Source organism: Anomaloglossus baeobatrachus, chromosome 1, assembly GCF_048569485.1.
Source record: "Anomaloglossus baeobatrachus isolate aAnoBae1 chromosome 1, aAnoBae1.hap1, whole genome shotgun sequence".
NCBI classification, from domain to species: domain Eukaryota; kingdom Metazoa; phylum Chordata; class Amphibia; order Anura; family Aromobatidae; genus Anomaloglossus; species Anomaloglossus baeobatrachus.
Window position 1 is genome coordinate 328,711,653 of NC_134353.1, and position 27,693 is coordinate 328,739,345.

At 43.1% G+C, this 27,693-nt stretch overlaps 1 protein-coding gene across 2 annotated transcripts in view; it reads right to left on the bottom strand.

Moving 5' to 3' along the window:
- The window catches only part of CDS1 (CDP-diacylglycerol synthase 1), a 130,107-nt gene that overhangs the window by 19,795 nt on the left and 82,619 nt on the right, over positions 1-27,693 (bottom strand). For both annotated transcript variants that reach the window (XM_075352000.1, XM_075351993.1), the window contains exons 5-7: positions 17,297-17,436; positions 8,727-8,785; positions 4,214-4,296 (exon numbers count right to left, since the gene is read on the bottom strand). In XM_075352000.1, coding sequence (XP_075208115.1) covers positions 4,214-4,296; positions 8,727-8,785; positions 17,297-17,436 — 282 coding nt within the window. The remainder of the gene's footprint in view (positions 1-4,213; positions 4,297-8,726; positions 8,786-17,296; positions 17,437-27,693) is intronic.

Sequence of the window (27,693 nt, forward strand, 5' to 3'; positions counted from 1 at the left end):
TCGCAAACTTAGGGTATTCTCACAGTAGCATATAAAATGGACAAGCGCACTGAGAGGAAAAACAAAATTGCATTGCCCTCAGACCAATGTTAGTTAATGAGGCAGAGCAAATCTGCAAGTTTTTCCTCAGCTTACATCAGAGGAAAAAAATCACAACATGCTGCGATTCATTCATCTATCGGACACGACTTGTCAATGCAAGTCAATGGATGCGAGAAAATAAAATCAGACATTACACACTTCCGTGTGACATCTGTGTGTAGTCTGTTTTTTACGGATACATTACCATTCTGTAGCACTGAACACTGTAAATGGTTCTGTATATGACTAAAATAGTTGCTGAGGAAAAAAAAAATGCATGCCATGTAGATGTCATATTGGTTCTAAGTGAGAGGAAAGAAAAAACAAAAAAAAACAAACAAAAAAAAGCACACTTTCGCATAACACTCAGATGACATATGCAATACCAAATGGATTTCACTAATCCCACTTTTATGGATGAGAAGGGGACCAATTTTTTTTTTTTATACACCAGTGTGAGAGTACCCTTATTGTTGCAAAGCATACGGATAGCATTGATTATAGAAGAATTTCTTAAAGGGAACCTGTCAGGTGTAATATGCATCCAGACCCACAAGCAGTTCTGGTGTATATTGCTAATTCCTGCCTAACCGTCCCTGTATCTAATAGCATAGATAAAGAGATGTTTAGAAAAAGTATTTCCACAGATCTTTTAACTAATGCTAATTAGGCCAGGGATTAGTCCCAAGGACATTAAATCCCCCGACTAGTCCGCCCTCTTAGCATCCTAGCACTAACATGCTATTTAATGCAGCGTCACAAGCAGTGCCGCACGTACCTGTGTTCGATGTGACCGCGCTTCTGAATGACGGGCACTTCAAGTCATGCGCAGAATACCTCTCTGAAGCCGGGACACACACACCCGTCTTCATACTGCGTATGACCGGAAGTGTCCGGCGTTCAGAAGCACGGTCACATCGAACTTAGGTACGTGCGGCAATGCTTGTGACGCTGCTTTGAATAGCATGTTAGTACACCCCTGTGGGCGTGCTAACATGCCAAGAGGGCGACTAGTCGGGGGATATAACGCCCTTAGGACTAGTCCCCACACTCATTAGAATAAGATAAAAGAACTTTAGAAATAGTTTTTCTAAAGATCTCTTTATCTATGCTAGTGTATACAGGGACAGTTAGGCAGGGATTATCAATATACACCCAGAAATGCTCATAGTTCTGGGTGCACATGCACCTGACAGGTTCCCTTTAACCAATGAAGAAATCAGTAAGCACTGTTGAGGCCATAATCCAAAAGTGGAAAGAACACTTTTCAAATTCCGATTTCAGATTGAAAAGAAATATCAGAAGATTTGTCAAAGGGTCAAGGACCACCTGTGGAGAGCTACAGAAAGACCTGGAATCAGCAGGTACACTTGTTTCAAAGTAACCAATCAGAAATGTACTTAACCTGTATGGGCTGTATGCATGGTCACCATGCAAGACTCCATTGCTGAACAAAAAGCATGTTCAAGCGCGTTTAACGTTTGTTCTCCCAGTATTTAAGTGGGGTTGAACATAGTCTGGTCAGATGAGACCAAAATTGAACTCTTTGGATGCCATAATACACACTATGTTTGGAGACCAAAAGGCACTGCATAGCACCCCAAAACACCATACTAACAGTTAAGTTTGGAGGTGGGAACATAATGGTGTGGGGCTGTTTTTCAGCATACTCACTGGCAAACTTCATATAGCTGAAGGAAGGTTTAATGTAAAAATGTACTGAGACATTCATGCTAAAAATCTGTTGCCATCTACCAGGATGATGAAGATGAAATGAGGGGGGCACGATCAAAGAAAGTCTCAATTGGTTTCAGTGAAAAAAAATAATGATGCTAAAATGGTTGACCCAATCACCTGACCTGAATCCAACAGAAAAGTTATAAAGCTCAGAGTTCATAGAAGGAGCGCACAGAACCTTCAGGATCTGAAGAGTGTTTGTGTGTAAGAATGGACCAAAATCAACCCTGGGCAATACATGCGACTAGTTTCTCTATAGAAGAGAGGTCTTGAAGCTGGTAATATTACAGTAGCGTAGTCACAAACCATCCACCATTGAGATAATGTTACTATAGTTTGTATAACTATGTTTATGTAGTACTGATGTGATGACGCTACACTACCGATCGTCAGACATTGAAATCAGCCTTATTGTGATTTTTCATTATAGTATATGATTTTCAGATTGTGTGAGTTTGCAATAAAGACAGCTTTGTATTGCGATGATGTCACAGTCCAGAGTGAATGACTTGTGCTCTAATGTGTGATGTTAATCGTTTGTATGTGATCACAAGCTATACTTATCCACAGAGTGGAAGCAAAAGAAGAGGAGGGCAACTCACCGGGCTGCCGTATACAAAAAGTCCATTTATTTCAGCATCAGGTAAAACATAAAAACAGCAGGGGGAGGGGGGAATGCACGGCACAGCAGACGATGGCCGTTTCGTGCTTAACAAGCACTTCAACAGGTCTAGCAGGTAGACTGTCGTCTGCTGTGCCGTGCATTCCCCCCTCCCCCCTGCTGTTTTTATGTTTTACCTGATGCTGAAATAAATGGACTTTTTGTATACGGCAGCCGGTTAGTGCCCTCCTCTTCTTTTGCTTCTTATGGATGGAACTTGTGCTTGGAAGGAGCACCAGTGCCCGGAGCATAGCTGCAACCATGCCGGAGTGAGCTGTACCGGACCTTGAGTGTTTAGGTACCGTCACACATAACGAGATCGCTAGCGAGATTGCAGCTGAGTCACGGTTTCAGTGACGCAGTAGCGATCCAGTTAGCGATCTTGTTATGTGTGACACCTACCAGCGATCAGGCCCCTGCTGTGAGATCTCTAGTCGTTGCAGAATGGTCCAGGCCATTTTCTTCAAAGGCGATGTCCTGCTGGGCAGTACGCATCACTGTGTTTGACACTGTGTGACAGGGTGATAGTGACTGCTGAGATCATTATACAGGTCGCTACTGCGACCTGTATTGTTCCTGCATCGCTGGTAAGATCTGACTGTGTGACATCTCACCTGCGACCTCCCAGCGACTTACCAGCGATCCCTATCAGGTCGCATCGTTTTCGGGATCGCTGGTAAGTCGTTGTGTGTGACTGGGCCTTAAACGTGAATTGGTGAATTTGCTTGGAGGTCGGCCGGTGAGCTGATTAGTGCCCAGTGTTCTTTTTCTTGGATTTCTCTGTTTGTTGAATTATCCACAGAGTGGTTTTGCTATTTTATGCTCCTCTGTGATTGTGCTATACTGTGATTATTACAAAAGTGTGTGTTTACATCCTTACAGACTCTGGTTTATTGTTTTAATGTCACAATAGCCTTGTGTATATGTGAAAACAAGCAAAAGGATAATCTTACTTACCGTAACGCTTTGTAGTCTTTGAAGGTAAAGCCCAAACAGTAACCTTATGCAGTATACATGTGTCTTGGCAGAACTGCTGTTATGGCAGAATGTGGCCTAAATATCCTATTCTTAGCAATAAGCAAAATTTGTGCTTGCATTTGTTGTTTTAGACTACTGCAAATAGCGATGTCACTGACAGTACTTTGTCCTTAGTCAAGTTCTAATACTTACTCAAAAAAAAAAAATCTCATAGCAGATTTGCTGAGTTGGGCATGTTACATTCTACTTCTATAAGACAGTAATATAATAAAGGGGAATCTGCCACCAAGTTTTTGCTATAATGTAGAGACCAAGACCTTGATTCCAGTGTTGCATCACTTATTGGGCTGCTTGCTGTCATTTTGATGAGATCTCTGCTTTCCTCCGCAGATCTAGCAGTTATTTGAATGTATAGCAGTTATACAGAGCTCATGCATTTGCTGGACTACCTGGCAGCAGGCCAAGTAGTCCTCTAATGATAATCTCCTGCTAATTAAACAGTGATTTTATTAAAAGCTGCACTGCGCAGCCCAGTAAGTGACACACCGCTGGAATCAGGGTCTCTTTTAATTCCTCATGCTGCTCTCAGATTAGGTGGCAAATACCTGGTGACAAAGTCCCATTAACCAACTGAAAAGTAATTAATGAATATATATGTAGCTATCTGCAGGGGACACAATCTGCTGGATACATAAGGTCTAGGTAACACTCAATGAACACGGCAAATATGGAACTCGCACAGATGTCAGATCTTACCAGATAATCCCTTCAAAAAGATTTTGGATGATAAGATGAGACTGTGTGACAGTGATCAGCAAAGTGACATGAGTCCATCCAAACTGTTAATAGGGGAGACAACACAACAGTCAGCAAATAGGACACAACTATGCAAGAAGCAAGGACTTTTTATACAGAAAGAAAAAAAAAATCACAAAAGCAAGACTGAAAGGACATGTTACAAGATAAAATACACAGCTCAGCATTGAAATTACAACAGCAAGAAAGAAACACCATGGAGTACTGGAAGAAACGAGATGGATGGACATGATAATAATATGCAAATGATGAACACATGGAAACAAAAAGTTTCAAAACATTTTAAAAGGAGTTTTCTCACCAACAAAGTTAAAGGGAATCTGTCACCAGGATTTCCCCTTATAACCTGCGGCCAGCACCAGTAAGCCCCTATATACAGCATTCTAGAATACTGTATATAAGAGCCCAGGCCACTCTGTATAACATAAAGAAGACCTTTTATTATACTCACCTAGGGGGCAGTCCGGTTCAATGGGTGTCGCTATCTCGGTCTGGTGCCTCCTCCATCTTGTGCAATCGCTGTCCTCCTGCCCAGCCGCATGTGCATGACACGTCTTAAATCATTCACACAGAGGCTGCCATTGCGCTCCTGCGCATGCGCACTTTGTCTGCTCTGCTGAGGGCAGAGTAAAGTACTGTAATGCGCAGGCGTGAGGAAAAGTAAAAAAAACGTCCAAAAATGCCCCTATGCCGAAATAATCTTATAAATGTGCCCCTGCTATGTACTGTGTAATGCGGGCGTCACATGGTACGATCTATCGTGCGATCGCACGAGCGATCGTACTCGCCCCCGTCGTTTGTGCGTCACGGGCAAATGACTACCCGTGTCGCACAAAGTCGTTAAACCGCTGTCACACGCACTTACCTGCTGAGCAACGTCGCTGTGGGCAGTGAACATCCACTTCCTGAAGGGGGGGGGGACGTTCAGCGTCATCACGACGTCACACAGCGGCCGGCCAATAGAAGTGGAGGGGCGGAGATGAGCGGGACGTAAACATCCCGCCCACCTCCTTCCTTCCGCATAGCCGGCGGGTGCCGCGGGATACAGGTAAGCTGTGTTCATCGTTCCCGGGGTGTCACACGGAGCGATGTGTGCTACCCCGGGTACGATGAACAACCAGCTGAAAGAAAAATGAACAATTTTTAAAAATGAGCGACGTGTGACAGATAAACGATTTGCAAACGTTTTGCGTCGCTCGTAGGTGTCACACGGGACGACGTCGCAAACGATGCCGGATGTGCGTCACAAAAACCGTGACCCCGACTATGCATCGCACGATAGATCGTCTTGTTTGACGCCCGCATAAGGCTGAGTTCACATCTCCAGTAATCAGCTGTTAGAACGGGATCCTGCAGAGATCTGTTGGGGGAAAAAAGTTGTGTAAACACAACTTTTGTCCATTGTTAAATAATTGATGTCTGCCTGACCCATTTTTTTTTTTTTAACATTGGAGTATTTTTTTTTTTTCTTACAGGGTCTGCTTAAAATGGAAGATTAATAGCAATCCATTAACGGATCCATTCTCCATAGACCCCCATGTTAAAAAAAATGGATCCGGTAAACAACATTTTGCCAATGGATCTCTGAGGATCCATTCTAATGGATGGTTACAGGACATGTGAACTTAGTCTAATGGCTGTGTCTGACTGTACAGGAACATGGTTTGATTATACCACAACTCCTTGACAGGGAGGAAGTAAAAGAATATAAAGACATTACAGAGCTGGATCACAGCTGATTCTTCCTGTGAGGTAAAGCATTTCCCTGCCTGTTTTTAAAAAATGTTTTACCTCAAAGAAAGAATAATTTGTGGTCCAATGCTGTATTGTTTCTATACTTTTTACTTTCTCCCCTGTCCAGGAGATGTGGTATGATCAGACCATGTCCCTGTACGGTCAGACACAGCCATTACACAGTCAGGCTATCTATCTCTCTTATCTATCTCTCTCTCCATCTCTCTATCTATCTTATATCCAATTGTGGAGTTTATTATTTCAAGATCTATTGCTTAAAAAGAACTTTGTTCATGGGACAACCCCTTTAATTCAGTATCGAGTACAAACACCAAATGCACACACTTACACGCATTGGAATGCTATCAATTAGATTATAAAGTTTGTCTGCGGAATGTTCTGCCCCGCTGAAGGCACAAATCATCAATATCCATTACTGGCGGCTCCCTTTGCAATGACTGAATAATGACATCTCAGATGTGATCAAATGGGAGACAACAACCAGAGATGTGGCAGGCCATAGAAGCACATGGAGGCCACACAGGCTGCTTACAGTAGCACAAGCAACATCTGCCCCCGCAACACGTGCTATTGTGAGCAGCATACGCATGCTACCATGGTCTCCCACTGCATCAGCAATGATCGGTATTGCAAAGGAAGCTGCAAGAAGCGGATCTTGAGGAGTTACGTGCCTAAGTGCATTCAGCAAGGAAGAACATTCCTCAGAAAACCATTAATACACTCCTTGGCATGCTATCAGTGAGGTTAAGTGCGTGTATATCTGCACGTGGTGCTCATACTCAATGAGATAAATTTAGAGGTTATGAAAATTTTGTTTATATTTTCTAATAATTTGCATATCATCAACATGTATATCCATCCTTTGATTTCCATAATGAAATGACTTTGTCTTGCAATTTCAATTTTGAGGGGTGTATAAAAACTATGGAAAGGTGTCCTGGTCATGTAAGGATGAAAACAGCTGCACAGTTCGTTACACGTCATAGATGACAACTGTACTAGATCAGTAACTAACCATGAAACAGTGATCATATCATGGCCAGTATTTATCTGACAGTGATGATGGTTACTAAAAAAATGAGGAATTCACATGAAGAGGCAGCTGAAAGGGGAAAATTTCATTTAAAGGGTTTGTACTAAGCTTGGGAATTATCCTCTATCGTACAGGGAATAACTGAATTCTGCTGTCGCCAACAGCCACATAGACAATGAATAGAGGGAAGGTGTACTGTACAGGCACAAATGTTACTACATTCAGATGGCAATCTTCAGAGCATACTGGGCAAGTGAAGGCCAAAGTAGACCGGACGTTATCCTCTTTACTATGGATATAGAATCATTTCCAAACTTGTCACAAACCCTTTAATATCAGCAAATGGAATTGTGAAAAACAGGAAGTAGTGACATACACGAATACAAGCACAATTTACACATAGCAGGTCATATGGTACATTACAAAAATTAGGGGCTCATCTAGTTTCCACTTACCAACCTGATGGAAGCGCATAGAGAATAGTGGGCACCGCTGGTTAGTTTTATTTCACCTTGCACTTGAAGTGTCTGCTTACCAGATGTGAAAGAAAACCTCAGGGAACATGTTACTTGATTCTTTGTGCCCCACAGGTAACACAACTGCAGCTAATTATGTTCTTCACTGAAAAATGCTGGTATTTAAGAGTAAACTTCGTTTAAAGACCTGGCTGTGCTCCAGTTAATTGATGGGTCTCTCCCATGTATGTACAGAGGGAGAGATTTGTCAATAACCTGGAGCCAGGTGGTGAAAGTCCAGCCGGGGACCACATTGGACTAATTTGGTCTTCCCAATAGTCCTGGCTGGCTGGCTCTTCAACCTATGTTTTCTCTAAAACGCTGGGGCACTTCTGAGAGAACTGGCTGCAATCGTGTAGCCAACCAATTTGGCTGAGATAGCATAAATTGTCTGACAGGTTCCCTTTAAAATATTCCACAATTTTCCCCACAGAGGAATTCAGTACAAAGACAAACAAATAAACAATAAACCTAAAGGCCTCAGCGTGTGGCCGCACCCACAGTCTCCTTAACCATTAGCACATGTTCCAGTTTTGCTCTGTGTTAAACAATGGGAGAAGCATGCGAGGCGTCACCTTCACATTTGCCAATTTCCAGAAATATCTTCTCATGTAAACAGGGAGGAAAGCCATCTCTCTCACTAGAAATATGAAAGCTGTATTATAAGGGTGAACCCTCATAAGGGCTTCACAACGTCCACACAAACCTGTAAAGCAAACCTGTCAAGTTACCTACGGGTGTGTTCACACACAACATTTCTGCAGCATTTTTCATGTATTTTTTTCCTTGTGTTTGTTCCATTTATTTGAATGGAAGAGATTGTATGCTGCAGATTACAAATAATGCCCAGTACTTAAAAAATGCAAAGAAAAAAAAAACGTGTGAATGAAGTTTTGGAACTCTAATTTCCTGGGCTGGTACTGGAAAATGCAGCTTTTTTTCTGCACCAAGAACTATTCTATTCAATATTAAGTGATATTTTATATTAATAATAATTGTAATAGTTATAATATATTAATATTGAGCAGAATTATTTTGGTTCGACTCTCCACAACAGTCACAGTCTCTCATGTGGCTCCTTGGGAAAATGAATTGTGCGCCCCTGTGCAAGAGAGATCATTAGCTTCAGTACAGAGGAAGTGATACAAACCATGTAAAACTGGAGACGGTATTGCTTCTTCACTAGGCTCAATACAAACATGCAGAAACCTACGTGACCAAAAAGAAAAAACAAAGGGTTACATTAATTTGAATAGTCACTTAGACCAAACACTTAAAAGGTAAGTGAGGTACTTAAAATAAACACAAGGATAAAAACTTTTTTTTTTTTAAACATAAAAGTCTACATATAAAATAAAAAGTAGTTTAGTTTAGGCTAGAGCGAAGGAAATTGTCCACATGCTGATCAGATGCCCCACTGCTTGTCAGCTGAAATCTGTGAACAGACCAGTCACTAATGTTCAATTTCCCTACAGCACTTCCACAGGAGAAATGACATATTACACATCCTCCATTGATATCAATTGGCTATCCACTGTAGTGCCTGGATGTACTAGTTTCAAAAGCAACAGTTGTATAATGTGGCTGCTCTCAGCTCTGGCTCACTAATAAGGATAGCTTCACATAACCAGATGACGTTTTTAATTGATGTTTATTACTCCTGTTTAGTATCTTTATAAAGCTGTATGGTGGCAGTAGCATGTATTGTGGACTGTGTCTCCATATCAGCTCATAGCCCTCTGAGAATTGAGACCTTTGTATTAGATACAGTTGTGTCCCAGTAGTTGGACCCATAGTGATCTAACAATCAAAATTGTTCTTTGTGAAGAAAACGCCAATAAATAGCTTACTGCTTATGAAGTAGAATTAGCGATTGCCTGACTTTCTGGACTGGATTGTGTTGTGGGGATAATGCCATAACACCGGCTTGTTGGTTCTACAGTTTCAGTGCCCTGGAAGTGCAGAAAGCCCTATACATGGTGCTACTAGGGCTAAAGGAACAGTCAAGACTCTGTGGAAGTGGCAAACAACTCTGGGTAAAAGTGGGCAGTATCAGTGCTTACTGCAGGGGACTGTGTTTGGGTAGCATGTGTACAAGAGCTCACTGCAGGAGGCTCTGAAGGCCTGGATGCTTTACAAGCACTCACTGGAGGGGGCTGTGTTTGGGTGGATGGTGTACAAGAGCTCAATGCAGGGGGCTGTGAAGGACTGGATGCTGTACAAGCGCTCACTGGAGGCGGCTGTGAAGGACTGGATGCTGTACAAGCGCTCACTGGAGGCGGCTGTGAAGGACTGGATGCTGTACAAGCGCTCACTGGAGGGGGCTGTGTTTGGGTGGATGGTGTAGAAGAGCTCACTGCAGGGGGTTGTGAAGGACTGGATGCTGTACAAGCGCTCACTGCAGGGGGCTGTGAAGGACTGAATGCTGTAGAAGCACTCACTGGAGGCGGCTGTGTTTGGGTGGATGGTGTACAAGAGCTCACTGCAGGGGTTTCTGAAGCATGGCTGTGGAGTCGGAGTTGTGGAGTCGGTGCCAATTTTGGTGGAGTCAGAGTTGGAGTCGATATAAAAAGGACCAACTCCAACTCCTAAAATATATAGTAAATTGGGTACAGAGGTTCAATGCAATATGTGATGAATATTTTTTCATAGGAATTTGGGAAAGTTATGAAATGTCCTATAAATATCTGTTTCATTCCTGATCAAAGGCTTTTAGTTGAGATGAATCTGTGCTGCACTTCAGCTACATGATATAAGTAGTGATATTACCATTTTACTACAAACAATTTAACACAAACATGAGTGATGTACTGTATAAACTAGAAGTTTCCATTCACTCTCTATAAAGACACATCTGCAGGTTTTTCTCATTATCTGACATGAAATCAGAATAAACCTTTCCTGTTATAGGTCAATTAGGAACCACAAATATTTTTTGCTAAATGCCAGAAAAATGAAAGAGAGAATGTTTTAAGGCATTTTTACTACTTTCTGCAAAGTCAAACGTTTACCTACACTAAGAGTACTATGCCTTTAACCCCTTAAAGACGAAGCCAGTTTTGTACTTAATGCCCAGGCCATTTTTTGCAATTTTGACCAGTGTCACTTTATAAGGTTATAACTCTGGAACGCTTCAATGGATCCCGGTGATTCTGAGATTGTTTTTTCGTGACATATTGGGCTTCATGTTAGATGTAAATTTAGGATGATATTTTTTTATTTTATTTGTGAAAAAATCTGAAATTTGACAAAAAAATTAAAAATTTTGCAATTTTCAAACTTTTAATTTGTATGCCCATAAACCAGAGAGTTATGTCACACAAAATAGTTAATAAACAACATTTCCCCCCACATGTCTACTTTAGATCAGCGCAATTTTTGAAACAAAATTTTTTTGGGGTTATGAAGTTAGAAGGGTTCAAAGTTCATCAGCAATTTCCCACTTTTTCAACAAAATTTACAAAACTATTTTTTTAGGGACCACATCCCATTTGAAGTGACTTTGATAGGCCTAGGTGACAGAAAATACCCAAAAGTGACACCAATCTAAAACCTGCACCCCTCAAGGTACTCAAAATCACATCCAAGAAGTTTATTAACCCTTCAGGTGCTTCACAGGAACTAAAGTAATGAAATGAAAAAAAATAAAAATTAACATTTTACCTAAAAATGTTGCTTTAGCACTAATTTTCTTACTTTTTCAAGAGGTAACACCAAAAATTGGACCTCACACTTTGTTACCCACTTTCTTATGAACGTACCAATACCCCACATGTGGTCAGAAACCTTTGTTTGGGTAAATGGGAGGGCTTGGAATGAAAGGAGCAATATTTGAATTTTGGAAAGGAAATTTGGCTGAAAAAGATTGCGGGCACCATGTCGCATTTGGAGGACCCCTAAGGTACGTAAACAGCAAAAAACCACCACAAGTGACCCCATATTGGAAACTAGGCCTCTCAAGGAATTTATCTAGATGTTTGGTGAGTACCCTGAACCCCCAGGGTGCTTCACAGACGTTTATAACGTTGAGCCATGAAAATAAAAAAATAAAATTTTACCACAAAATTGTTACTTCAACCAGGTAGCTTTTATTTCACAAGGGTAACAGGAAAAAAATCACCATGAAATTTATTGTGCAATTTCTCCTGAGTTTGGTGATATCTTATATGAGGTGGAAATCAACTGTTTGGGCACACGGCAGGCCTTGGAAGGGAAGGAGTGCAATTTGACTGCAAAATTGGCTGGAATCAATAGCCTAAGCAGTGGAGGTCCCCCACAAGTGACCCCATTCTGGAAAATAGACCCCTCAAGGAATTTATCTAGATGTTTGGTGAGTACCCTGAACCCCCAGGTGCTTCACAGAAGTTTCTAATGTTGAGCTGTGAAAATAAAAAAAATACATTTTTACCACAAAATTGTTACTTCAACCACATAGCTTTTTTTTTTTTTTTTTTTAACAAGAGTAAAAGGAAAAAAAAGCAGCATAAAATTTATTGTGCAATTTCTCCTGAGTATGCCGATACCTTATGTGTGGTGGAAATCAACTGTTTGGGTGCACAGCAGGGCTCGGAAGGGAAAAAGTGCCATTTGACTGAACATTTGGCTGGAATAATTAGTGGACGCTATGTTGCATTTGGAAAGCCCCTAAGGTGCCTAAACAGTGGAGTGACCCCATCCTGGAAACAAGACACCTCAAGGCTTTTATCTAAGTGTATACTGAGCATTTTGAATCCACGAATACTTCACAGAATTTGATAAGCTTAGGTTGCCATATTGAAAATTTTCATTTTTTTCACAGAAATGTTTCTTTAGCATCACATTTCTCCCTTTTTCAAGAGGCAACAACAAAACGTGGACCCCACAGGTTGTTATCCAATTTCTTGTGAGCGCAGGGATACCCCATATGTGGCCAAAAACCTCTGTTTGGATAAATGGGAGGGCTTGGAATGGAAGGAGCACCATTTGAATTTTGGAAAAGTTGAAATAAATTGCGCGCACCATGTCACATTAGCAGGGCCTCTTGGGTACCTATACATCAGAAACCCCCCACAAGTGACCCCATTTTGGAAACTGGACCCCTCAAGGATTTTATTCAGGAGTATAGTAAGCATTTTGAATCCACAGGTACTTCACAAAAATGTTGCTGTAGCAACAATATTCTCACTGTTAGGCTATGTGGCCATAATCCAGCGACACGGCATCTAGTACCCAGTGTCAGCCTTCCTGCAGAGATGTGAGTGTTGTCCACGGGAGAACGCAGCTGCCCATGCCCACGATTTGGGTTCAGGCTGCTGTGGACTTTAGTTCTATTCTACCTGCAGAGAACACTCATCTCCGCAGCATAAATTGACATGCTGAGGCTCGGGAAGCTGCGCCACAGGTCGGTTTATGCTGCGGAGAAAAGAAGCACAATGGGCATGAGATTTCTAAAAATCCTTCCACTGTGCTTCTACTGCACAACGCAGCGTTATGGACGCAGGGAAAACACTCTGCGCCCAAAACACTGCAAACCCTGATTGTGGGCACATAGCCTAAAATGCTACAATGGATGAATGGATAGATGTCAAACATATATAACGTCCCACCCCCTGCATATTCTAAGCTGGCGCCCTTTAGTGCCTTTCATGTGGCACTAAAGGGTGCCTAGCCTTGTATTTAGCCCAAAAAGAAAAAAAAGAACTAAAATAAATGACGTGGGGTCCCCCCTATTTTTGATATCCAGCTAGGGTAAAGCAGACAGCTGTAAGCCTGCAAACCACAGCTGACAGCTTCACCTTGGCTGGTGATCAATTTGGAGGGCTCCCCAAGCTGTTTTTTTTAATTATTTATAAATAAATAATTAAAAAAAACAAAACAAAAACGTAGGGTCCCCCCAAATTAGATCACCAGCCAAGGTGAAGCTGACAGCTGGGGTCTGGTATTCTCAGGGTGGGAAGAGCCATGGTTATTGGACTCTTCCCAGCCTAAAAATAGCAGGCCGCAGCCGCCCCAGAAGTGGCGCATCCATTAGATGTGCCAATCCTGGCGCTTCGCCCCAACTCATCCCGTTGCCCTGGTGCGGTGGCAAACGGGGTAATAAATGGGGTTGATACCAGATGTGTAATGTCACCTGGCATCAAGCCCAGCAATTAGTTATGTCACGGCGTCTATTTGATACCAGACATAACTAATTGACAGTAATAAAAAAAAATTGACAAAAAATTTTTGAAAAAACACTCTCCAAAAACATTCCCTCTTTCACCAATTCACCAAAGAATTTGCACCCACCCTCCCCGGGTCACAGCTGCAGTGTGCCGAGCAGCAGCAGCAGCCAGCGTCTCTGAAAGCAAACCAGGAAGCTGAGCTGACAGCCGCGCTCTGCACGTGTGACCAGCGTCTGCTGTGAAGGAGGGGGGATTGCGGTGGATGAAGGCTGGAAAAGGTACGGGGGACACCGGGGGGATATAGGGGGTGACCTGGCAGGGCCTGGGGAGAAGTTTTCTGTCATATGTGTCATAGCATATGTGACAGAAACCAGAGGAAAAGGGTAAATGCGGCCGGCGCGCTGCTGTGCGCGCGGCGCCATGTTCGATTTTCGGGAGGAAGGGGGTGGTCGGGGGGACACTTTGGCGACACCGGGGGACCAGAGAGGACCGGGGATGAGATTTATCTCCCATCTGACAAGTTTGTTTATGCCAGATGGGAGATAAATGATTTTTTACCGGCGCGGTCATTTACTGTAAGGTGATCATCGGTAAACGGTGTGTACCGGTGATCACGTGAGCGGGGACCGGAAAAAACGGCCTGAATCATGATCTCCAGGGTCTCAGCTACCCCCGGCAGCTGAGACCCCGGAAATGTTCCGACTCTGGGGGGCGCTAGACCCTTTTTTCCGACCGCCGTTAAAAAGCGGCGGTTTGGAAGAAGTACCCTAATTTGTGGCCGTTAAAAGGCGTATCGGCAGTCGTTAAGAGATTAAACAATATGGGACAGCCCATATGATGAAATAATGTCTTTGGAAGCTTCTGATTGTCAATAAACCTATCTGAGTTAATTACAGATACATCTGTAGATGTATTTTAATGCACACCTGAAACACACTGCTTCTTTGTGTAGCATCATGGGAAAGCCAAAATAAATCAGCCAAGATCTCAGGAATAGAATTGTGGACTCGCACAAGTCTGGTTCATCCTTAGATACAATTTCCAGATACCTGAAGGTGCCTCGTTCATCTCTACAAACAATTATACGCAAGTACAAACAAGATGGGAATGTCCAGCCATCACACCGCTCAGGAAGGAGAAGCGTTCTGTGTACCAGAGATAAATGTGCTTTGGTCAGACATGTGCATATCAACCCAAGAACAAAAGCAAAAGACCTTATGAAGATGCTGGCAGAAGCTGGTAAAATTGTGTAATTATCCACAGTGAAACAAGTACATGGGCTGAAAGACCACTCTGCCAGGAAGAAGCCATGAATCCAAAAGCAACAAGAAAAAGCCAGATTAAGGTTTGCAAAAACACACAGGAACAAAAACCTCAATTTCTGGAGACATGTCCTGGTCTGACGAAACTAAAATTGAACGGTTTGGCCATAATGACCATCTTTATGTTTGGAGAAAAAAGGGAGAAGTTTTGAAGCCTAAGAACATTATCCTAACTGTGAAACTCGGGGGTGGCAGCAACATGTTTTGAGGTTGTTTTGCTGCAGGAAAGACTGGTGAAATTCACAAAATAGATGGCATCATGAGGAAAAAAGATTATGTGGCAATACTGAAGCAACATCTCAAGACATCAGCCAGGAACATAAAGCTTGTGAGGAAATGGGTCTTCCAAATGAACAATGAGCCGAGGCATACTACCAAACTGGTTGCAAAGTGGCTTAAGGATAATAAAGTCAATGTTTTGGAGTGGCCATCACAAAACCCTGATCTCAATCATATTGAAAATCTATGGGCAAAGCTGAAAAAGCAGGTGCGAGCAAGGTAACCTACAAACATGGCTCAGCTACACCAGTTCTGTCAGGAGGAATGGGCACAAATTCCTACCAATTATTGTGAGGAGCTTGTGGAAGGAGATCCGAAACGTTTGACCCAAATCATACAGTTAAAGGGCAATGGTACCAAATACTAATGCAATGGAGGGAAACGTTTGACTTTGCAGACCGTAATAAAAATGCCTTTAAACATTTTCTCTCTCTCTCTCTCTCTCTCTCTCAATATTCTGGCATTTGGCAAATATAAATAATTTTGGTTACTAATTGACTGGAACTGAATTGATCAGTCATTATCAAAATTCTTAATTCTGAGGTAAAAATCTGTATTCAGTGAAGACTTTCCCATTACTGAGATAGATGGCGGTTGTTACTGATGAGATTCTATGACAATGGGAGGCGCTAGAGGCAGTGGGAGGAGCTGGAGGCAGAGGGAGGAGCTGGAGTCAGAGCTCCACAGCCTCCTCCCTCTTATTTCTTCACTGAATACAGATTTTACCTCAGAATTGAGAATTTTGATAATGATGGATCAATTCTAGCAGAAACAGAAGTAAATTTGTCTGATAAAAAAGCAACTTTGTAATATATCTTACATTAAAATTAAAACGTTTATGCTTTAACAAAAGGGGTGTCATAAGCACAGGGAGCAGGTTCCATCTTTGAACCTTAAATTAGAGCGGAGGTAGCCAGTACTTAGTATAGGGTCCGGCAAAAGCAAATGGGAGCAAGTTCCATCCTTGATTTAGAGCAGATGAAGGCAATGCTTAGCATAGGGAGCAGTCTATCTTGGACTCTGAGGCCTGGGACAGCACCCTTGGCCTCCCAACCAGGGGAAAGCGCCCTTGGCCCCACAACCCGGGGACAGCGCCCTTGGCCCCACAACCCGGGGACAGCGCCCTTGGCCCCACAACCCGGGGACAGCGCCCTTGGCCCCACAACCCGGGGACAGCGCCCTTGGCCCCACAACCCGGGGACAGCGCCCTTGGTCCCACAACCCGGGGACAGCACTCTTACCCTACTATGCAGGGACAGCACTCTTTGCCCTATAACCCACGGACAGCGCTCTTAACCCTACTAAACAGTGACATCACTCTCAGCGCTACTACCCAGAGAGCTCTTTTACTTTAATAACCAATGACAGCTCTCTTAGCCGTACTACCTAAGAAAAGTGCTCTTAGCCCCACTGCCCAGGGACAGCTGTCTTGTTCCCCTACTACCCAGGGACATATCTCTTATATCCCTACTACCTGGGGAAAGCTTTCATATATATCCCTACAACCCAGGGACAGCTGTGTTATAGCCCTTCTACCTAAGGACAAATCTCCTACAGCCCTACCACCCAGGGACAGCTCTACTACAGCAATACAACCCAGGGACAGCTGTTGTATAGCCCTAGTACCCAGGGACAACTATTGTAGAGTTGTACAACCCAGGGAAAGCTCTCGTATAGCCCCTGGCCAGTTTGTTCTTTGCAGTACATGCTCGTACCATGTTGCAAGGAGATCTGCATGAGCCCTTACAATTGCAAGCGGCCCGTTAGAGGCAACCATAATGCTGATGTGGCCCTCAGGAAAAAGGAGTTTGACACCTCCAATCTACGTTAATGCAATAGCTGAAAACTGACGTCTGTAACAAGCTGTCTGTGCATAGTTTGCTTACCTACAAAAAATAAACGTAAAACTATCCACACCAAAGTGATAAATAATAACATTACACAAGGTTGTAGTGTATCCTAGTATGGCTACTCACCCACGACATAAAGTGCAAACGATATAAAGCGGTGATAGCGGATGAGGAATTGGAGAGATTCTTCCCTTTGTACAAATGTCGCAAAATAGTCCGCCAGAGTCTCTCCATAGAAAAAATAGTTAACACATAGAAGGAAGTACCTGAAATAAAGGACAAGAAGAATTTACAATTTCTGAGGGGGTCATATTCAGGAATTCTCTTGGGAATATACATGTATATGTAGCAACTCTTAAAATATAATAAGGTTAAACAATAAACCTTCACTGGCCTATTAAGAGATACAGAATTAGTTAAAAGTAATTAAGTCAGTGTTAACAATAAGGCAGATTCATATAATAACAACCTGTGCCCACTATTTTGTAACACAATACACAATAGTCTTTGGAGTTGTTCAGTAGAGATGAGGACAAGCTGAAATTTAATTTGGTGGGTTCAGCTGGACTTTAGATAAAGTTCGGTTTGGGACCCAAACTTGACCTGAACCCCAATGGAAGTCACTAATTGGGCAGTTCAGTTCTCTGCCCATACCGTCAGCCATAAACAGAACACTTCTGGTCGAAGGTGGGCGGGATTTTCCTTTATCATTTGTGGTTGTGTACACTACATCCGATCACGCTGTTGTTACCCCAAATGCAAGCCACTCAAAACATAGCAAGTGGCTTGCACTGGGCTTAGCGCCGAGCGTATCCGAGCACAGCGATGCTCCCTTGAATGGTGTTCATACGTAAAGCATCCGAACTCGAACACTGATTTTTTAGTAAAATCCGTGTTCAGTACGAACACTGAACTTTACTTTTGTGTTTTGCTCATCTCTACTGTTCAGTATTGTAGCCTAGCAGATCTTTCTATGTTATATGTTGAACTTATCCTTATTGTGACCATATCTTAAGTTACATGACATCGGCGAAGGAAGTGCATGAAGCATGTTGAGGAACTGGGCTTGCTATATAGCCGTCATTTTTCTGCAACAACAGCAACCAAAACTAGCACTAATAGCTGCTGTTTAACCATTGAAATACTACTGTCAAGTGCAGACAACGAAATTTAATTGGCTTGGTTGCCGATGCGTACATGCCCTGGCATCAACACCCATCATCACACCCAGTGTTGCAATCGCAGTTGTCAATGGGTTACCTTGGAAGTCGGGACCTGCTAAAGGTCAACATGGTTTCCATGCTGTCTCTCCTAAGATGCCTAAGGGTGGGCTTCAAAGAAGAATGTAAATATAACTATACAGTTAGGTCCAGAAATATTTGGACAGTGACACAATTTTCGCGAGTTGGGCTCTGCATGCCACCACATTGGATTTGAAATGAAACCTCTACAACAGAATTCAAGTGCAGATTGTAACGTTTAATTTGAAGGTTTGATCAAAAATATCTGATAGAAATTGTAGGAATTGTACACATTTCTTTACAAACACTCCACATTTTAGGAGGTCAAAAGTAATTGGACAAATAAACCAAACCCAAACAAAATATTTTTATTTTCGATATTTTGTTGCGAATCCTTTGGAGGCAATCACTGCCTTAAGTCTGGAACCCATGGACATCACCAAACGCTGGGTTTCCTCCTTCTTAATGCTTTGCCAGGCCCTTACAGCCGCAGCCTTCAGGTCTTGCTTGTTTGTGGGTCTTTCCGTCTTAAGTCTGGACTTGAGCAAGTGAAATGCATGCTCGATTGGGTTAAGATCTGGTGATTGACTTGGCCATTGCAGAATGTTCCACTTTTTTGCACTCATGAACTCCTGGGTAGCTGGGTACCCGACTGTTGATTTGCTACTCCAAGCATGTCTGCTATCTCTCTGATGGATTTTTTCTTTTTTTTCAGCCTCAGGATGTTCTGCTTCACCTTAATTGAGAGTTCCTTAGACCGCATGTTGTCTGGTCACAGCAACAGCTTCCAAATGCAAAACCACACACCTGTAATCAACCCCAGACCTTTTAACTACTTCATTGATTACAGGTTAACGAGGGAGACGCCTTCAGAGTTAATTGCAGCCCTTAGAGTCCCTTGTCCAATTACTTTTGGTCCCTTGAAAAAGAGGAGGCTATGCATTACAGAGCTATGATTCCTAAACCCTTTCTCCGATTTGGATGTGAAAACTCTCATATTGCAGCTGGGAGTGTGCACTTTCAGCCCATATTATATATATAATTGTATTTCTGAACATGTTTTTGTAAACAGCTAAAATAACAAAACTTGTGTCACTGTCCAAATATTTCTGGACCTAACTGTATATTGAAATATTATAGTTTATACACTATAAGAGGACTAAAGAAATAAAGTAAAAATATTTTTAAAAAACTAAATGTTTAAATAAATACAAAAATGAAAAGTTTAAGTACAAGTGCATCTCGATAATTTAGAATATCATCAAAACGTTACTATATTTCAGTAATACAAAAAGGGAAACACATATATAGAGTTATTACACACAGAGTGATCTATTTCAAGTGTTTATTTCTGTTAATGTTGATGATTATGGCTTACAGCCAAGGAAAACCCAAGTCATTATCCTCAGAGAATTAGAATAATTACCCCAAAACACCTGGAAAGGCTTCCTAAGCATTTAAAATGGTCCCTTAGTCTGGTTCAGTAGGCTACACAATCATGGGGAAGACGGATGACTTGACAGATGTCCAGAAGGAAGACATTAACACACTCCACAAGGAGGGTAAGCCACTAAAGGTCATTGCTAAAGAAGCTAGCTGTTCACATAGTGCTGTATCCAAGCATATTAAAGGGAACCTGTCAGGTCCCATATGCGTTCTAACCTACAAGTAGGGTGATGTGTGGCCTAGAAAACGCTTCCTAGCCATCCCTGTGTTGTAATATTGTATAATATGAATGTATAAAAAAAACGTTTTATTACTTATGTGTTACCTTTGTAAATGATCAGAGTGTCTAGTCCCCTGAAGGGGTTATGATTTCTTCAATTCAGTCTACAGATTTATTGTTCTAGTTAATCTATAGCTTTCTTTTCTTTGCACATTTTTTGACACGGTACTGCTAGAAACAGGAGATTTGCCAATAGTCCTGAATTTGCAGGAGATTTGCCAACAGTCCTGAATTTGCAGGAGATTTGCCAACAGTCCTGAATTTGCCGATACTGTGCCAATCTTTCACATACAATCCCAGGAATTTTGTGGTTGTCCCAGGCTGGAAATAGGGGCTCCATACTTGTTTTGGGCTACTCTCGGGAGGAGTTAGGGACACATCATTTTGCACGTAGCACAAGTGTTTTGTGATCCTCTGTTTCACAGACAATCTGCAAGAAATGTAGTGTTTGCTCGCTAAACCCTGGCAGGAGAACAATAACAGGATTTTCATGCCGTGTGTTTGCATTCTGTGGAAGTCACACTGTGTTCTGGCCTAATTCAATGTTAAGTGAAAGGAGACGACCTGACGGAGCTTGCCAACCCTGTAGCGGAAATACCGACTTCCAATAAATCACTGAATCTCATGAATGAAATGTTGCAGACGTTCATTTAATTACAATGATAAAGTAAAAATCACTTGTTGCTTTATACAGGAACAGGAATCTCAAATCTGACACTTTGATACTGTATTATTGCTATGGACATACACTACTCAAAAAGTTAGGGATATTAAGCTTTTGGGTGAAATTCCAGGGTGATCATAAAATGCCCTCCATCCTTTTCAGGTGAAGTTAATGTGACCTTCTCTAAACTTTTGGATGCACGTGTCCAACTGTTCACTGATTCACTACCTATTGCACAACTTGCTGTTCTCTAACAAGGAGCTTAATGACAAAATTCACAACAGGTGTTTGGTCCGTGAATAGCACAATACATTTTGGGTTTCATTAGTATTAGTATTTGAACAATCCCGCTCATCATGCTGTTCACATTTTGACACCAAGACAACACCTAAAATTAGTACCTCTCCATTCCGGGGCTTCAAATAGGATATTGTCAGGCACAAGTGGCTATTGAGCTTAGAGTGTCACAGAGTGTCATCAGCAGGTTGCAACAGCAATACAGACAGACTGGAAAAGTCACAGAAAGGCATAGAAGTGGACATCCTTTGGCCACATCCCACTCTGATGACCACTTAATTTTGAACAATGCTCTGCGGAACCAGGTAATGAATCCCACACAATTCCCAGGTATATTTAAGGGAAGTGAGAAGCACCCAAGTGTACCGTCAGGCCAAGCAAAACCTTATAAATCAGTACGGTTTGCGTGCTAAACAACTTGCAAGAGTAACTGACCACACCACAAGGCACAGAAAGCATATATGCTAAACAAGGGACCAGTGGGCCTCAGTGTAGTTCACTGCTGAAAGTCCATTTATGCTGAGCAGAAATGTCGGCCGTTAACAATATTGGAGACGTCAAGGAGAGTACTATGAATGGGTCACTGTTGTCACCAGACAAGCCTTTGGTGGTGGTATTACACTGTGGGCAGGTGTGTCTAGTCAAAACAGATCTGCCGTACACTTTGTGAATGGTACAGTGACAAGCCCCTACAACTTGAATAACATCATTAATCCGGTCATTGTGCCTCTGCATAAACACAGAACTAATTTCATCATCAAAGCTCCAGCTCATCAAGGTCACATCATTAGGGAATGTCCGCTGGAAACTGGGGTACCTCAAATGGAGTGGCCTGCCACTTTCTAAAGACCTGAATCCCATTGAAAACCCATGGGATCAGCTGAGTCACACGGTAGAGGCTTGTAACACTGTACTCCAGAACCTCAATGACCGGAGGGCCGCCCCCTCCATTATGTGCTGCCCGCTACCCCCACCTCTCACCCCCGTAATGTGCGCTCCCTCCCGTCACCCCCGTGATGTGCGCTCCCTCCCCTGTCACCCCCGTGATGTGCGCTCCCTCCCCTGTCACCCCCGTGATGTGCGCTCCCTCCCGTCACCCCCGTGATGTGCGCTCCCTCCCGTCACCCCCGTGATGTGCGCTCCCTCCCCTGTCACCCCCGTGATGTGCGCTCCCTCCCGTCACCCCCGTGATGTGCGCTCCCTCCCCCGTCACCCCCGTGATGTGCGCTCCCTCCCCCGTCACCCCCGTGATGTGCGCTCCCTCCCCCGTCACCCCCGTGATGTGCGCTCCCTCCCCCGTCACCCCCGTGATGTGCGCTCCCTCCCCTGTCACCCCCGTGATGTGCGCTCCCTCCCCTGTCACCCCCGTGATGTGCGCTCCCTCCCCTGTCACTCCGTGATGTGCGCTCCCTCCCCTGTCACCCCCGTGATGTGCGCTCCCTCCCCTGTCACCCCCGTGATGTGCGCTCCCTCCCCTGTTACCCCCGTGATGTGCGCTCCCTCCCCTGTCACCCCCGTGATGTGCGCTCCCTCCCCTGTCACCCCCGTGATGTGCGCTCCCTCCCCTGTCACCCCCGTGATGTGCGCTCCCTCCCCTGTCAGCCCCGTTATGTGCGCTCCCTCCCGTCACCCCCGTGATGTGTGCTCCCTCCCCTGTCATCCCCGTGATGTGTGCTCCCTCCCGTCACCCCCGTGATCTGTGCTCCCTCACCTGTAACCCCCGTGATCTGTGCTCCCTCACCTGTAACCCCCGTGATCTGTGCTCCCTCACCTGTAACCCCCGTGATCTGCTGTCCGCTCTCCCTCACCTCTCACCCCCATGATCTGTGCTCTGCTCATCTGTCTACTCCGTGATCTGCGCTGCGCTCCCTCTCCCACCTCTCACCCTCCCCGATCTGCTGCCTCCTTCATCTCCGGTGATCCTGCTGCCCTGGATCCATCCTATAGGATAACTATCCCCAATCTCACCTCCCACTCCCCTTCCCTCCCATCCCCCCATCCACCCTTCCCCCCCATCCTATGCCGCTCCTGCATCCACTGCGCCCTCTCCCATCCGCCTCCACCCTATCCCAGCCGCCGTCTCACATTCACAGATGCTCCCTTTATATGCCGCTGCCCCCCCCAACTGATGCCCCCCATCTGCCGCCCCCCCATCTGCCGCTGATCTGATTCATCCTGTAAGTATTGTTCGTGGCTCTTTTCTAACTATCCCCAATCGCATTTCCCACTCCCTTCCCCCCCCCCTCCTCCCTCACCTGCTTGCCGCCAAGTGCTGATCAGCTACGTGATTGGCTGATCAGGTACGTAATTGTTGCTCTAGTTTTTACTTTTTTTTGTGCACCCCAAATAAAAAAAAAAAAAACAACAAAACTTGAACAATTAGGTACCTGATCAGCAATCGTCCTGCAGTCGTACTCGACTTTGGACAGGACTTATTTTTTCCATCCCACCTAGTCCCCCCCCCATTTTTTGCAGAACATTCGTGCATGCGTCCTGGTTTTTTTTTCTATGCCATGGGGGTCTAGTTTCCAGAATGGGGTCACATGTGGGGGAGCTCCACTGTTTCGGCACCTCAGGGGGTCTGCAAACACAACATGGAGTACGCTAAATTATCCCAGACAATTTTGCGTTTGAAATGTCAAATGACGCTCCTTGCATTCTGAGCCCTGCTGTGCGCCCAAACATTTGATTTCCACCACATATGAGGTGTCTGTGTACTCAGGAGAAATTGCACAATACATTTTATGGTGCAATTTTTCCTGATACCCTTGTGAAAAAAAAAAAGCTACCTGGTTGAAGTAACAATTTTGTGGTAAAAAAAAATATTTTTTTTATATTCACGGCTCAACTCTATTAACTTTTGTGAAGCCCCCAGAGGTTCAAAGTGCTCAATAAACATCTAGATAAATTCCATGAGGGGTCTAGTTTCCAAAATGGGGTCACATGTGGGGGAGCTCCACTGTTTCGGCACCTCAGGGGCTCTCCAAACGCAACATGGTGCGGCTAACGATTCTAGCTAATTTTCTGTTCAAAAAGTCAAATGACACTCCTTCCCTTCCGAGTCCTGCCGTGCGCCCAAACAGTGCTTTTTTCGCCACATATGAGGTATCTGCGTGCTCAGAAGAAATTGCCCAACAAATTTTGGGGGTTCATTTAATCCTGCTACCCTTGTGAATATGCAATATTTGAGGCTAAATTAACATTTTTGTTGCAAAAAGTAAAATGTTCATTTTTTCCTTCCACATTGCTTTAGTTACTGTGAAGCACATGAAGGGTTAATAAACTTCTTGAATGTGGTTTTGAGTAGCCTGAAGGGTGCCGTTTTTGGAATGGTGTCACTTTTGGGTGTTTTGTGTCATGTAGACCTTTCAATATCGCTTCAAATGTGATGTGGTCCCTAAAACAAGTGGCTTTGTAAATTTTGTTGTAAAAATGAGAAATTTCTCATAAAATTTGAACCCCTATAATTTACTTAAATTTTTTTTCCCCAAAATTGTTCTGTTGTAAAGTAGACATGTGGGAAATGTTATTTATTAATTATTTTGTGTCATATGTCTCGTTGGTTTTAGAGCATAATAATTAAAAGTTTGAAAATTACAAAATTTTCGCGAAATTTCCATTTTTTTTTCCACAAAGAAACGCAAAAAAATATCGGCCTAAATTTACCACTAACATGAAGCCCAATATGTCACGAAAAAACACTCTCAGAATCACCGGGATCCGTTGAAGCGTTCCAGAGTTATAACCTCAAAGTGACACTGGTCAAAATTTGCAAAAAATGTCCTGGTCTTTAGGGTCAAAATAGGCTTGGGGCTGAAGGGGTTAAAGAAGAGTGGGATGCCATGTCTCAGCAGACAACAACTCAATTTGTGAACAGCACGAGACGTCATTATCAAGCTGTAATTGATGCGTTAAGGCCACATGACAAGCTATTGAGACATTGACATTTTGGGTGTTATACCCACCACTGTTGTTGACTTTTGTTTCAATAAATTGTTTGAGATCAGAAATCCCCACTGTATGCTTCTACTTAAAGGGAACCAACCAGCAGGCTTTTCATATATAAAGTAAAGCCAGTGCTATATCGGCACTAAGATGCTGAATGTAAGCATAGGTTTTCTTCTGAGATTGCAGATTTTATTTCAGAAATATGTGCAACTAAAGTTCCAGCAATGCTCGGCTATTTGATTGACAGGTGCAACAGGAAGGGAATATGTGGGTCTGGTTTTGGTAAGTATTCCCGCCCCTGTCTGCCTCAGGAAGGCAGCACTCCAATACTTGAAGAAAAAGGGTACTTAATTGACATGTGGTGTGGTGACGTTTCATTTCTAAAGAATCTTTTCCAAGCCAGCATGCACTAGGAAATTGATTATATATAAATAAAAAAAAATAAATAAATAGCAGTTAAATAGTGTAGTTAGGGGAAAGTAGGGAATTTGTAATACAGTCATATTTGAAATTAGTTTAGATTAGGGCAATAAATGACCAAGCCATCTTTTGCAATTCTGACCAGTGTCACTTTGACAGGTCATAACTCTGGAACACGTCAACGGATTCTAGCGATTCTGACATTGTTTTTTCTTGACATATTGTACTTCATGTCAGTGGTAAATTTAGGCTGATATTTTTTGCGTTTGTGAAAATTTCGGAAATTTTGCGAAAATTGTAAAAATTTCGCAATTTTCAAACTTTGAAAATATATGGCCATAACTCCAAGAGTTATGTCACACAAAATAGTTACTAAATAACATTTCCCACTTGTCTACTTTACATCAGCGCAATTTTCTAAACAAATTTTTTTTCGTTAGGTAGTTAGAAGGGGTCAAAGTTCATCATCAATTTCTCATTTTTCCAACAAAATTTACAAAACCATGTTTTTTAGGGACCACATCACATTTGAGGTGACTTTGAGAGGCCGAGGTGACAGAAAATACCCAAAAGTGACACCATTCTAAAACCTGCACCCCTCACACTGCTCAAAACCACATCCAAAAAGTTTATTAACCCTTCAGGTGTTTCAAAGGAACCAAAGCAATGTGGAAGGAAAAAATGAAAATTTAAACTTTTTAACACAAAAATGTTACTTTAGCCATAAAATTTTACATTTTCACAAGGGAGAAAAGAGAAAATGCATCACACAATTTATTGTGCATTTTTTCCTGAGTACAACGATACCTCATATGTGGTAAAAATCAATTGATTGGGCGCGCAGCAGGACTCTGTGAAGGGAAGGAGCGCCATTCGAATCTTTGAGCGCAAAATTAGCTGGACTCATTAGCAGGGGCCATGTCGGGTTTGCAGACCCCTTGAGGTGCCTAAACAATGGAGCTCCCCCACAAGTGACCCCATTTTGGAAACTAGAGCCCTCAAATAATTTTTCTAGATGTTTGTTGAGCACTTTGAACCCCTGGGGGCGTCACAGAAGTTTATAACATTGAGCCGTGAAAAGAAAAATTTTTTACCACAAAACTGTTGCTTCAACTAGGTAGCTTTTTTTCACAAGGGTATCAGGAAAAAATGCACCATATAACGTATTGTGCAATTTCTCCTAAATACGCAGAGACCTCACATGTGGTGGAAAGTAATTGTTTGGGCGCATGGTGGGGCTCAGAAGAGAAGGAGCGCCATTTCACAGCAAAATTGGTTGGAATCATTAGCGGACGCCATGTCACGTTTGGAGACCCCCTATGGTGCCTAAACAGTGGAGCTCCCCCACAAATGACCCCATTTTGGAACTAGACCCCTCAACACATTTATCTAGATGTTTGGTGAGCCCCTTGCACCCCCAGGGGCTCCACAGAAGTTGATAACGTTGAACCGCAAAAATTATTATTATTTTTTTTTTTACCACAAAAGTTTTGCTTCAACCAGGTAGCTTTTTTTTTTACCATAAAACGTATTGTGCAATTTTTCCTGAGTACGCAAATACCTCATATGTGGTGGAAATTAATTTTTTTGGGCACACAGCAGGGCTTGGAAGAAAAGGAACGCCATTTGACATTTCAAACGCACAGACACAGTGCTTCACTGATTGGCCACTGTACGACACACAGTCGGATGAGATACAAAAAGCACCGGGGATACGGAAAAAAAAAAGTCACGCTGAAAATTGAGCAAGGATGCCAATCCGTTACGTGTATCCCTGATCAGTGGTCAGCCGCTGCCGGACACATGGATGAAATGCAAAAAAAGACGCAAGATAAGGACAAAGAAAAAGAAAAAAGTCCTGCTGAAAATTTACCACGGATGCAGATACGTTATCTGCATCACTGATCAGTGACAGACAGGGCGGATGAGGTGTAAAAACGGACAGTGGATACAAAAAAAAAAAAAATTATACTCACAGTAGCCAGAAGATTTTAAGGAGGATCACTGACCAGAGGAACTGCAGGAGGAATAGAAGGCAGAAATTGGATAGCTCATCAGAAGACCCAGGAAGGACCCAGCGATGAGGCAGATGTGATTGGGGCAGTGAAGACCTCGGACGACCCGGTGGAGGCAGGTAGGGGACATCGGAGGCGGAGACCAGAGAATCAGAGGCAGGAGAATGGGAGCAGAATAGAGATAGGGGGGGGGAGCAGAATAGAGATGATGG